The sequence below is a fragment of the Microcaecilia unicolor genome, chromosome 7, assembly GCF_901765095.1.
Source record: "Microcaecilia unicolor chromosome 7, aMicUni1.1, whole genome shotgun sequence".
NCBI lineage: Eukaryota > Metazoa > Chordata > Amphibia > Gymnophiona > Siphonopidae > Microcaecilia > Microcaecilia unicolor.
The window spans coordinates 242,033,017-242,045,390 of NC_044037.1; the positions used below are offsets into that span (position 1 = coordinate 242,033,017).

Sequence of the window (12,374 nt, forward strand, 5' to 3'; positions counted from 1 at the left end):
GTTTTTTTTCTGGATGATGATAGAATGTGGTCTGAATGAGTATTGCTTTAATCAGCATAGCACAAACCAGTCCGTAGGGTGCTGTATTACCATGGACATTCTGAGGCATTTTCCCCATAATTTTTTTGAACTTAGCTTTTTGTACTTAGTATCTATATAAAGCATCCACTTTGATTGTGAGGTTTGCCTAAGAGGTATGTGGATTTGGGGTTCAAGTTTTGTTTAAGTGGCCCTACCATTAGGCCACCTGAGGTGGGGGCCTCAGGCGGCATGCTCCAGGAGCGGCACTGTCCCCTCCTTCCTCAACCCTTTACCTTATTTGTTTATTTTCCAAATGGCGGCAGTAGAAGTGATTCCAATAGGCTGCCCTGCCACCAGCACCGGCCTCTTGTCCCACTGTGGCCGCCTTTTTATGTAACTTCCTCTTTCCTCAGAGGTGGGATGCAGTAGAGTGAAGAGGCTGGTCCTGGCAGCATGGCGGCCTATGGGAATAGTTGCCGCTGCCGCATTTTGGAAAAAAGGTAAACTTGGGGAACAGGATTGAGGAGGGAAGGAGGGAGATACTGGACCGGGTGCAGGTGCATGGGTGTGGGGACAGGCAGCATCTCATCCTTGCTTCGGGCGTCAGATTGCCTTAGGCCACCCCTGTTGCTAGGTACTTGTGACTTGAATTGCCCACTGTTGGAAGTAGGATACTGGGCACCAAAATGGAGTTACCACACGGCTACCATGTGGCCCTTGCGGTAATTTCATTTTTGGCGCATGTCCGCTATGCACGCCCGAAAAATATTTTTTATTTTCGCACGGTCATTACCGCCCGGTTACCGCATGAGACTTTACTGCCAGGTCAATGGCTGGTGGTAAGGTCTCAGACCCAAAATGGACATGCAGCAATTTAGATTTTGCTGCATGCCATTTTTGGCAAAAATTTTAAAAAAGGCTTTTTTTTACAGGCGCTCTGAAAAATGGATTGGTGCGCGCCCAAAACCCACACCTACACTACTGCAAGCCATTTTTCAGTGCACCTTAGTAAAAGAACCCCTGCTTGATTGATTTTAAGTTGTATATCCTATTTCATCTACAAATCTGAGTAGTTTACAGCCTTTACATCTAAGTGCACCCAAATAAGTAATAAGGCCACCGATACTGGTCCCCCCCCCCCCTTTTTTTTTTGGAGGCAGAAATAAATAATGGGAGTTAAAGAGAATTACTCCCTTAACTCCTTGTGTAAAAAGGCTGGACGAAACATGCACTTTTTTGAAATCTGTATGTGTCTTCAAGCTGTATATCCTATGTTTTTCTTTATTGGGATTTATTAACCACCTTTATGAACAGAAAATGGCCAAATACAATAAATGAGGTAAACTTGGAAATATGATGTCAGTGCAATACAAACAATACCATAGTAAACAGCATGGAAAAATATTCAAAATAACAGATAATACTATATCAGCATCATACTAATGAAACATTGCGGTAATTTCATATTTGGTATGTGTCCGATATGCGCAGCTGAAAAATCATTTTTATTTTCTGGCAAGCGTCTGCTACGGGTGCCGAGTGGCATTTGATGTGCATTTGTCATTGCCACCTGGTTACCGCTAGGTCAATGGCTGGCAGTAAGGTCTCAGACCCAAAATGGACGCGCGCCAATTTTGATTTTGCCGCACATCCATTTTCGGCAAAACTTTTTTTTAAAAAAGCATTTTTTACAGGCACACTGAAAAATGGATCTGCACATGCCCAAAACACGTGCCTACACTACCGCAGGTCATTTCTTGGTGCACCTTAGTAAAAGGACCCCTTTATAACAAGATGGGGATTACATGTGCACACAAACCAATCCTAAACCACACCCAAGGAATGCGGAATGTCCGCTTGAAATGTCTGCATCCTGGTGATCTCTATGTATAATAGTGGCTTTCCAAATTCGCCATTTACACACGTATGTGATCTAGATGACATTAATTACATGTGGAGATGATTTTAAAATAGAGCCTTTTGTGCTGGAAATGAAGGGACTCTGTTTTTCTCTTACAGAGGTAACACCAGAACCTGAGTATATTCTTTTTTTGTATGGTGATTTGTAAAGATCAATATCCTGTGTCTGCTTTGCCCCTGATTTAAGCAATTTCTGTGAATACAGGGTGTTTGATTACACAACCGGACATACAGGGTTTAAGAAATTCTGTCCCATTTTGTACAGATGCAGACTTAATTCCCATATAGAATAAATTGAATGATGCTATTGAATAATTGTGAAATGTAAGTCTGCAATCAAAAGTATGTAAGGTAAAAGGCTCCCTGCTGTACTGGCCCAACACCAGATTTTCAAAGGGAAATTCCATAGGGGTTTTCCTTTTGAAAATTGACTAGCAGACCAGTGGGGAGTTTAAAAATTGGCCAAGTAAATCAAATGTGAGCAAAACTATTTTCTCATCATGCTCCACAGCCAGATGTAGCAATTTCCTTTCAGAAATGTAACCTATATTTTCAGAAAACATTAGGTAGTTCACCTATCAATAATTGACTCTTCCCGCTGCTGAATGGATAAGTAATGTAATCTTGAATTCTCTCTCTTGCTGCTTTAGAATTACAACGACTCGTTGGGATTTGGAGGAAGATGTGATATTCCAGAAATCCTTTTGTCAAAAGGATGTCATTTAAGTTTTATTGAATTTCCAACTTCAGAGATAGAAATTCATAGAAATAATCCTCTTAGTGAAGGCACTCACAGTAATAGCTCCGATGTCACTCAGATTACTCCTCAAAAGCTTGTTCTGAAGCTGCGTGCAGGTGAGTTGTCTATAGTTTCAGAGAAAAGGTATCATCCCTTCCTGATCATCTTGTATTATTTGGCATCTGGGACTAAAGCATCTCATGCATCAAAAACAGACTTCATATATATATATATATATATATATATATATATATATATATATATATAATTTAGTTGCAAATTGTGTTCAAAATGGAATTCTTATAAAAATGTAAAGAGTCTTGTCTATCAGTTCTGAGTTTCCTGGGACTCCATCCAGTCAATTTTCTGTTAAAGGTCCTGAGAATAATTGAAAACATCTAATTTAGACATCTCAAATTATTCCTATATTCAGCAGCAGCATGGGGGAAATTCTATAACTGAGAACCTCAATTTAGGCACCCGAGGAGCCTGTTCTACAAGGTGCCTAGGTTCCATTATAGAATACTAGCGAGCAGGGGCGTAGCCAGACTTCGGCGGGAGGGGGGTCCAGAGCCCGAGGTGAGGGGCCATTGCAGACCCCCACTCCTCTGCCATTGCCGGACCCCGCTGCCGCCACCACCACCAACTTTGCCCCCACCTGCTGACGACTCTCTCAACACCCCCTCCTGCCGCCAACCCCCGCCAGCCGAGGTCCTCTTCTTTCCGCAAAAGGCTTCCTTCTGTTTCTGACATCCTCAGAATGTATTGTCACCCACAACACAGCTTATATGTAGAGAGCTGTTAACACTTCGTTGGAAACCATTCAATTCTCTTTCATTGGGCCATCTCCAATAACGTGCACAACACCTGAAATGTATATATTTTAACTAGAACATTACTCTGTATTTCTTATTCCGGAAATGGCAATCGCCACTACGGTATTTGTAAGCCACATTGAGCCTGCAAAGAGGTGGGAAAATGTGGGATATAAACAAACAAACCAAAATATGTACGTAAGGAAGTGCTCAAATGAAAAAGTGTCACTCCCACCCCTTGGGTTGCTTTTTAACTGACTTTCTTTAGGATTGCTTGTCTTTCTTTTTTTTTTTTTTGGACTTCAGAGCTGAAACACATACATGTTAAATGCCAATATGCTGCCTAAGTGCTATTCTGTAAATATGCAACTATCTTGCATTGCACACATTTGTAAGGGGGGGAGGTGTACACATGGGTGGGACATAAATGAACTCTCACTTACATGCATAACTAACTGAATACTGCAAGTTAAGCATGTCTCTGCCACATTTAGGTGCCTGCACTTACACCGGCTCTATGGCTGGTTTAAATGTGAATACACAAATGTAAGGGACAACCAAAATACAAAAAAAATCCACAAAACACTGGTGAAAAACTATAACCACTACTAATAACCAGTATAACACCTCAACCACTGCAAAATTTCAGTAAGCTGCTATAGATAATACATACCTAAATTAGGAGAACCTTCAGAATATATTGTCACCCACAACACGGCTTATATGTAGAGAGCTGTTAACACTCGGGTGGAAATCATTCAATTCTTTTTTTTTTTCGGGCCATCTCCAATAACGTGCCTAACCAAAATACATGCATAAGGAAGTGTTCAAATGAAAAAGTGTCCAAATAACTCGCAGTTTCATTTAGCAGTTGGAGTCTATGTGAGAAACATTTTGTTGGAGCTCTCCCAAGTCCTTGAGGCAGTCTCCTAAACGAAACCCGCAGTGTCGGGTGTTTAGGGGGGGCTTTGTTTTGAAAGTTCTATATGATGTGCAGAGACTTTGATGAATGACCTAATGAATGATTGGACTCCAGATAAGTACATTCATGTATTTTATAAGAAATATGAAATTGCTGCACTAAAAGTGAATTATTTGGACACGTCTTGTGTTTCAGCTCTGACAGTTTTGTGCTTTTTTCTTCTTGACCAGGTGAGTGGTTTTCAGGGTCCTTCTATTCATACTCCTCCTTTTCACCCCTTCCTCTTTCTCCAACTTCTAGCTCATATGCCCCAGCATCTGTGTCATGTCTTTAAGTACATTTTCCATCTTCAGCCTATGTCCCATTTTAGTCTTAAAAACCTTATTTCCTCCATGAGTTTCTTCCTCTTTGACTGACACTGTTCCCCTCATTTACTTAAGGAATGCTAGTCCCCTTTATCTCCTCTTAGACATTATTAATTCCAATTTATCCCTTGGGTGGTCCCTGCCACATGGAAACAATCTATACTCAGGCCACTGCTGAAAAAACCTCAACTGGCACCAGACTCACCCCAAAACTTTAATCCAATCTCTAATTTAGCCTTCCTTTCAAAAATGGTAGAAAAACTGTGGCCCAGCAAGTAAATACTTTCTGGAATGCTAACAACTCCTTCTATACTAGAAAATCAAGTTTATGTACCAATCACAGTACCAAAGCTTTCTTAGTAGCAACCTTGAATGAATTGGTCTGTTATCTAGAAGCTAGAAAGGATGTTCTGCTTATCCAACTGGATCTTAGTGCAGCCTTTGATGTTGTTTTAGAGAGCTCTAAGAGATGGGCCTCAGAGAAACCACCCTGAACTGGTTCAGATCATACTTTTTCTTCCGTACCTTTCAGGACTCTGTTAACAACTCTTTGTCTTCCCTTGCTTCCTTATCCTGTGGGGCTCTGCAGGGCTTACTCCCTGCACCAACATTATTTAATATTTTTCTGGCTCTTCCTAGCCGCATTTATTTTTGACGGGCTTCAGTGCATAATTTTATGCAGATGACATTCAACTTTTCATTGCTTACAATTCCTTAACAGAATTGCTGACTGGATAGCTGCTCCTAAGCTGATTTTGAACCCACAAAAATCTGAAGCACTGTGGCTCTTGGCAAAAAATAGGCCACCCCTTTTACTCTACCTTGCATCAAGGGAATTCCTGTTCCCTTCAAGGACTCCATTTCTTTGCTTGCAAACCTGATGTTCTTTTGGACAGTTCTCTTTTCTGTGGCTCTCACATCTGTTTAATGATCCAGAAGTCCTTCCTGGCCCTGTGGAAAATCAGGTCATTTCAGCCTCTCCTGGATGATGGGGTATTAAAGAGTTTGCTTCACACCCTATTTCTAACCTGGATACATTATGGCAATTCTTTCCTGACTGACCTTCCCTCTTACCAGGTGAAATGATTCAAATTTATACTAAATACAACTGTGAAGCTTAAGTATTATTCCAAGAGGTTAGATCACGTCAAGCCGTTACTCTTCAAGCAATACTGGTTATCTATTTGATAGTTCCTTTAGCTATTCCGCAGTCAAATTGTGCAACTCAATTCCTATTAAACTCCAGAGGATTTCAGACTACTATCAGTTTAGCAAGTCTTTAAAAACTTTTTTATTCAATAAATACTTTGAAGTGTGAATGATATTGTAGTGAAATGATTACATGTTGTAACCTGCTTTGATTCTCTGAGTGAAATTAGCAGGATAGAAAAATCAGAATACAATAGAATGTTAATTGTAGAATGCAATTCAAGATTCTGGTGCTTGCCCACCACATCTTCTACATAGGGGTCTCCCCCCCTCCAAAATGTTTTTGTCCCTTTCACTCATCAACTGTGCCATGTGCTCTGCTCATCACAAACCAACCTTATGTTTTTCACCTCATGTTTTTACCTCATGTAGCCCCATCGCTGTGGAATTCATTACCACTCGATCTTCATTTACAGCCCCCTTTTGTTGTGGCTTTGCTCCCACACTTTTAAGGAATTTTTTTAATCTGGAAGGATGATCCTTTCTAATCTCTTGTTCCCTCATGTATTCCTAAACCCTCCCTTGCAGGAGACCCAGATTACAATCCCAGATCAGATACCTACCCCTCTGGTTGCATGAGACCAAGCATGCTTCATAGGCAGTGTGTTCACAGTCCTTCAATCATGATACTTATGGACTGACTGAAGAACACACTTGGACCAGTTTCTGATCTGTGATCTGTGCTGCAATGCATGGGTAACCGGGGGGAAGGTGACAAAAATGGATGAAAATGAACCCAGAATCTCATGGCATCACAGCCCCAGTTAGAGAAGAGTCCAATTTAACTCAAGGAGGAAGAAACTATAGACAAACCCCCACCACAATCCATTAAAAAATATGAGTTAATATGGTACAATACTATATACATGTTCTCTTTAAAAGAAAGTCAGTGTTCATGTGTCCTGGGGCACTTCAGGCTACAAGAGTGAAGAATAGTTTATTCCATGGCTGAGCACGAGGGCATTATCACTGCAGTGTTGAGAGTGGATTCTATAATGGTGTGGAAAGAAAGAACAAGTTGTTTCTAGGAACCAGCAGTCCATTTTTGGGATTCCTGCCATCTCATGTTTTCTATAGTCCCATATTTTCAGCCAGGTTCTGGAGAAATGGAGTTGCCATGATGCCTATCACATTAGTTTTGATTGGTTTGCTGTGTGATTTTTACTGACTTGTTCTGTTTCAACTTCACTAGGTAACCAAGTAACAATTCAAGTCAATGTACGCCAGACTGAAGATTACCCTGTGGATTTGTATTACCTCATGGACCTCTCTGCTTCCATGTCTGATGACCTCAACATGATTAAGGAATTAGGATCCACTCTGTCCAAAGAAATGTCTAAATTAACAAGTAACTTTACACTGGGTTTCGGTTCTTTTGTGGAAAAACCAGTTTCACCTTTCATCAAAACAGTTCCTGAGGAAGTTAACAACCCTTGTAGGTAAGTATTTTGATTGCCTTCTAATTAAATTATGATTTAAGGTGATATGCACAAAATGACAGCTGGTGAGATTCATTGTGTATATTTTTATTGATTGCTTTATATTTCTGTGCCATATGCTAAATCAAAAGCTATGTTCCAAAGTAAATTAAGTGTGACTCCCAGCTGCTGTTGAAATCATTGATTATTCACAGGATTGTATGCATGGTCTATGCACCCAGAGGGGGATTGTTCCCATATAATGAGTAGCTGAGGCAGCAGGATCTCCTAGTATGAATCTCAGAGACATAGATGTTTGGTTTGTGTGAAAAATTAATAAACTGAATCACATTATTATTTATGAACGATTATTTTAGGACAGAAATCTGCATTTATTTATTTATTAGGATTTTTTTTTACTGTTTTTTTGAAGGAGTACACTCAAGGTGGTGTACAGTAAGAATAGATCAAACCTGACCAATAGGCAATTACAGCAGTAAAAATATTTGAAAACAATACAAAGTATGGCATGGTATACTAGCAATGTCTACACAATATGTAATAGAACATTATAATTGGTAGTGAAGGGTAAGGTAAATTTGTAACATATAGATGTGTAAGAAAGTAGGAAGAATTAGAAAGTAAGGTGACTGATTTGAAGAAAGTTGCACATGGAGGAGTGGATAAACATGTCCCGCTGCAGTATGTGCAGCCCGAGTCACTCCTTGTGTGTGTGAGTGAGACTAACAGGTTAGTTACTTCTTCCATTAAAGGCATTGTTTCTCAGGGATATATACTTTAATAGAGAGATCAAAATTTTAAAAAATTGTATCATTTTCTGATGGATATAGTACTATATTTGCAACTCTCAAAATTAGTCAAGAAATGTATTTTGCCTAATAAGGTATCATCTTATATATTTTTTTGTTCCTTTGTTTTAATTTTCAGTACTTGATAGATTAGCCATATCTATCTCTGTCTTTAGATCTTATTCCAGCTTTCTTCTGCCTTAATATTTTTTCATAGATTTTCACACCTTTGTGACAGAAAAGGTACAAAAGTTTTTATGGTTGTTACCTCAGTTATTTTTTAAACCCTCTTCTACTGTCTATTTTTCAACTGTTCATGTTATGTTCATTCTTTACATTTCTCTGTTAATTTTGTGTTGGAGTTATGAAGAGCATCATGGTTGTGCCCGATCTGCTTAGATTCAAAATACGTGGATGCATAGGGAGAGTTTTACAAAACTCTTTGAAACAAATTTATTACTCTGCCTAAAAACAAAACAATCCTAAATATATCCTCCTAAAAATGAATAAAAACCAGGTTTGAAAATGATCTGATAACACTGATCTGAAAAATACATTTGCTAATACTATGGCTTTAAGATTACTAAGGGGCCCTTTTAGTAAAATGCATTAAGAAATGGGCTTAGCCCATTTTAACATGAGACTTTCCTGCATACTAAGCCCATTTTTTAACGCACCCTAAAATATGGTGTTTTTTTTAATTTCTTTTTGTAGTCCACACACTAATTTTTCCATTACTGTGCGAGACTTGCAAAAATATTAAAGCGGAAGCACTTATTGCCAGCTCCTACCTCCTACTTGGAGGTGCTAAGTGGTCCCACGTTAAGTCTATGTTATCCAGTTAGCATGCAGTAAAGTGAATGCACTAGCTGAACATAAGAATATAAGAGTTGCCATAGAGTGATAGACCGAAGGTCCATCAAGCCCAGTAAGTATCCTGTTTCCAACAGTGGCCAATTCAGGTCACAAGTACCTGGCAAGATCCCAAAAGAATAAAACAGATTTTTTTTTGCTGCTTGTTCTAGAAATAAGCAATGGATTTTCCCCAAGTCAATCTTAATAATGGCATGTGGACTTTTTTAGGAAATTATCTAAACCTTTTTTAAACCCTGCCAAGCTAACTGCTTTCATCGCATTCTCTCAATTTAAATAGTCTGAAATTATGCAGTGGGGGGCAAGCAATCCAAGAAATAATAAAGCCCAACACTAACCTGTTCAATTACATCAAAAATATTAAAGTTATGGAGAATATCCAGCAGACCTCAACAGTGAATTGTTTCACACTGAGACATTGCCCATTGGCTCACTATAGTCGTCATCAGTCTTCCAACTTTGATAAATTCTTAGAAACGTTTTATAACTTTTTTTGAAAAAAAGTTTTTGTATATATAAATAAAAGCTACTTACCTTTAACGGCAGTTTTAGTTATGCTTAAACAGACCGACACCGACATGGTCCATGTTTCAGGAACCTGCTTCAGGGTCTGGTTCTCAGTCACCTCAGCTGTTATTCATCCTATATCACATTCTCTGGCAACAAATTCCAGAGTTTAATTACACATTCCGTGAAGAAATATTTTCTCCAATTTGTTTTAAATTTACTACTTCGTAGCTTCATTGCGTGCCCCCTAGTCCTGGTATTTTTGGAAAGAGTAAACAAATGATTTACGTCTACCCGCTCAATTCCACTCAGTATTTTATAGACCTCTATCATATCTCCACTCAGCTGTCTCTTCTCCAAGCTGAAGAGCCCTAGCCGGTTTAGCCTTTCCTCATAGGGTAGTTGTCCCATCCCTTTATCATTTCCATTCTCTGTACCTTTTCTAATTCCACAATATCTTTTTTGAGATGCAGAGACCAGAATTGCACACAGTATTTGAAGTTTTGTTTGTTTTGTTACATTTGTACCCCGCGCTTTCCCACTCATGGCAGGCTCAATGCGGCAGGCAATGGAGGGTTAAGTGACTTGCCCAGAGTCACAAGGAGCTGCCTGTGCCGGGAATCGAACTCAGTTCCTCAGTTCCCCAGGACCAAAGTCCACCACCCTAACCACTAGGCCACTCCTCCACCATGAAGCAATACAAATGTATTATAACATTCTATTTTTGTTTTCCAGTCCTTTCTTTACAATTCCTAATAGTCTATTTTCTTTCTTAGATGCTGCTGCTGCACACTTTGTAGAGGGTTTTAACGTACCATCAACGATGATACCTAGATCCTTTTCCTAGGCAGTGACTCCTAATATGGAACCTTTCATCACGTAGCTATAGTTTGGGTTCCTGTTTCCCACATTCATCACTTTGCACTTGCTCACATTAAACGTCATCTGCTATTTGGATGCCCAGTCTCCCAGTCTCGTAAGGTCCTCTTGCAATTTTTCACAATTCTCTTCTGATTTAACAACTTTGAATAGCTTTGTATCGTCAACAAATTTAGAGCCTCTTTTACAAAGTGGTGCCCGTACCGCCGCTATGCCATGCGCCAATCCGGTACCACCGCCAGGCTACTGCAGAAGCCCAGTGCCGAAAAATAACTTTTATTTTTCTTAGTGCCAGGGGCTTACCTGGCAGTAATCGGACAGCCCCACTTGCTGCCCGGTAACCGCTGGGTTAGCTCAGGAGCCCTTACTGCCTCCTATACAGGTGGCGGTAAGGGCTTTTCCGGGAAAACATCTTGTGGCAAGTGGTTCATTTACTGCATGGCCACTTACTTTTTTTAAAAAAAGCTTTTACCTGCTGCAGTAGGGGGCCTCGGCGAGTGGCAAATCTACACGCTGAAGCTACTGCCGTGCCCCTTTTAACGCAACTTTGTAAAAGGGGCCCTTAATTACCTCACTAATTATTCCCATCACTACATCATTTATAAATATGTTAAAAAGCAGTGGTCCCAGCACAGACTCCTGCGGACGCCCACTATCAACCCTTCTCCATTGAGAATACCAACCATTTAACCCTACTCTCTGTTTTCTATCTTTTTACCAGTTTTATAATCCACAATAGGACATTACCCTCCTATCCCATGACTTTCTAATTTCCTCAAGAGTCTTTCATGAAGTACTTGGTCAAATGCCTTTTGAAAATCCAGATATACAATATTGACCAGCTCACTTTTATCCACATGGTTATTCACCCCTTCAAATAAATGTAGTAGATTGGTGAGGCAAGATTTCCCTCAATTAAATCCATGTTGGCTTTGTCTCATTGATCCATTCTTTTGAATATGCTCCGTAATTTTGTTCTTTACAATAGTCTCTACCATTTTGCCCAGCACTGACCACAGGCTCACCGGTCTATAATTTCCTGGATCACCTCTGGAAAAATTGGCATTATATTGACCACCTTCTAATCTTGTGGAACAATGCTTGATTTTAAAGATAAATTACATATTTCTAACAATAACACTGCAAGTTCATTTTTAAATTCTATTAGTACTCTGGGATGTATATCATCCGGACTAGGTGATTTGCTTCTTTTCAGTTTGTCAAATTGCTCCACTACATCTTTCAGGTTTAGTGAGATTTGTTTCAGTTTCTCTGAACATTGAATAAAATCTTCCAGGCCCATTCCCTGTCCATGACATGTCCCATCATGAAAAAAAAACAAAAAAATAAATAGTGCTCTATTAGCGCATGCTGACAGGCAAATTACCCAAACATCCACAGCTTCATTACAACTTTCTTATAACTGCAATGACAAGCATAATTTTTTGTTTTTTTTTTATGGGGATCATCAGATCTAACTGCAGCACACACCATATGAACAATCCTGATCTTTCTTCTTCAAGAGAAATGGTTGTGGTGCAAATCTTCAAAGATCACCCTTATTTTCTAATGTTCTATTTATTTATTTCTTTTCTTATTTTACATCTCTTAATATACCATAGCTGTGCAGCATATATTCTTTAAGTATACAGAACGTGCATTCTAGCACAGACTTATCTGTATAAGACGGCAGCTTGTAACCGCAGGAGAACCTCCACCGACGTGGCCAGGTTTCGCAATAAGCTTCCTCAAGGAAGAGGCTCTCATAACATGATTCATATACTCCCGCATGTGAAAAAAAATGGCCATGGTATATTAAGAGATGTAAAAGAAGAAAGAACAGGATTGTTCATATGGTGTGTGCTGCAGTTAGATCTGATGATCCCCATTAAAAAAA

At 39.5% G+C, this 12,374-nt stretch overlaps 1 protein-coding gene across 1 annotated transcript in view; it reads left to right on the forward strand.

The window, feature by feature from the left end:
- Positions 1–2,597: 2,597 nt before the first annotated feature.
- ITGB6 (integrin subunit beta 6) overlaps positions 2,598–12,374 on the forward strand; it is a 147,238-nt gene continuing 137,461 nt past the window's right edge. Inside the window, 2 exon segments of the mRNA XM_030208990.1 lie at positions 2,598–2,796; positions 7,184–7,430. Of these exon segments, the coding sequence (XP_030064850.1) occupies positions 7,252–7,430 (179 nt within the window). The 5' untranslated portion in view covers positions 2,598–2,796; positions 7,184–7,251.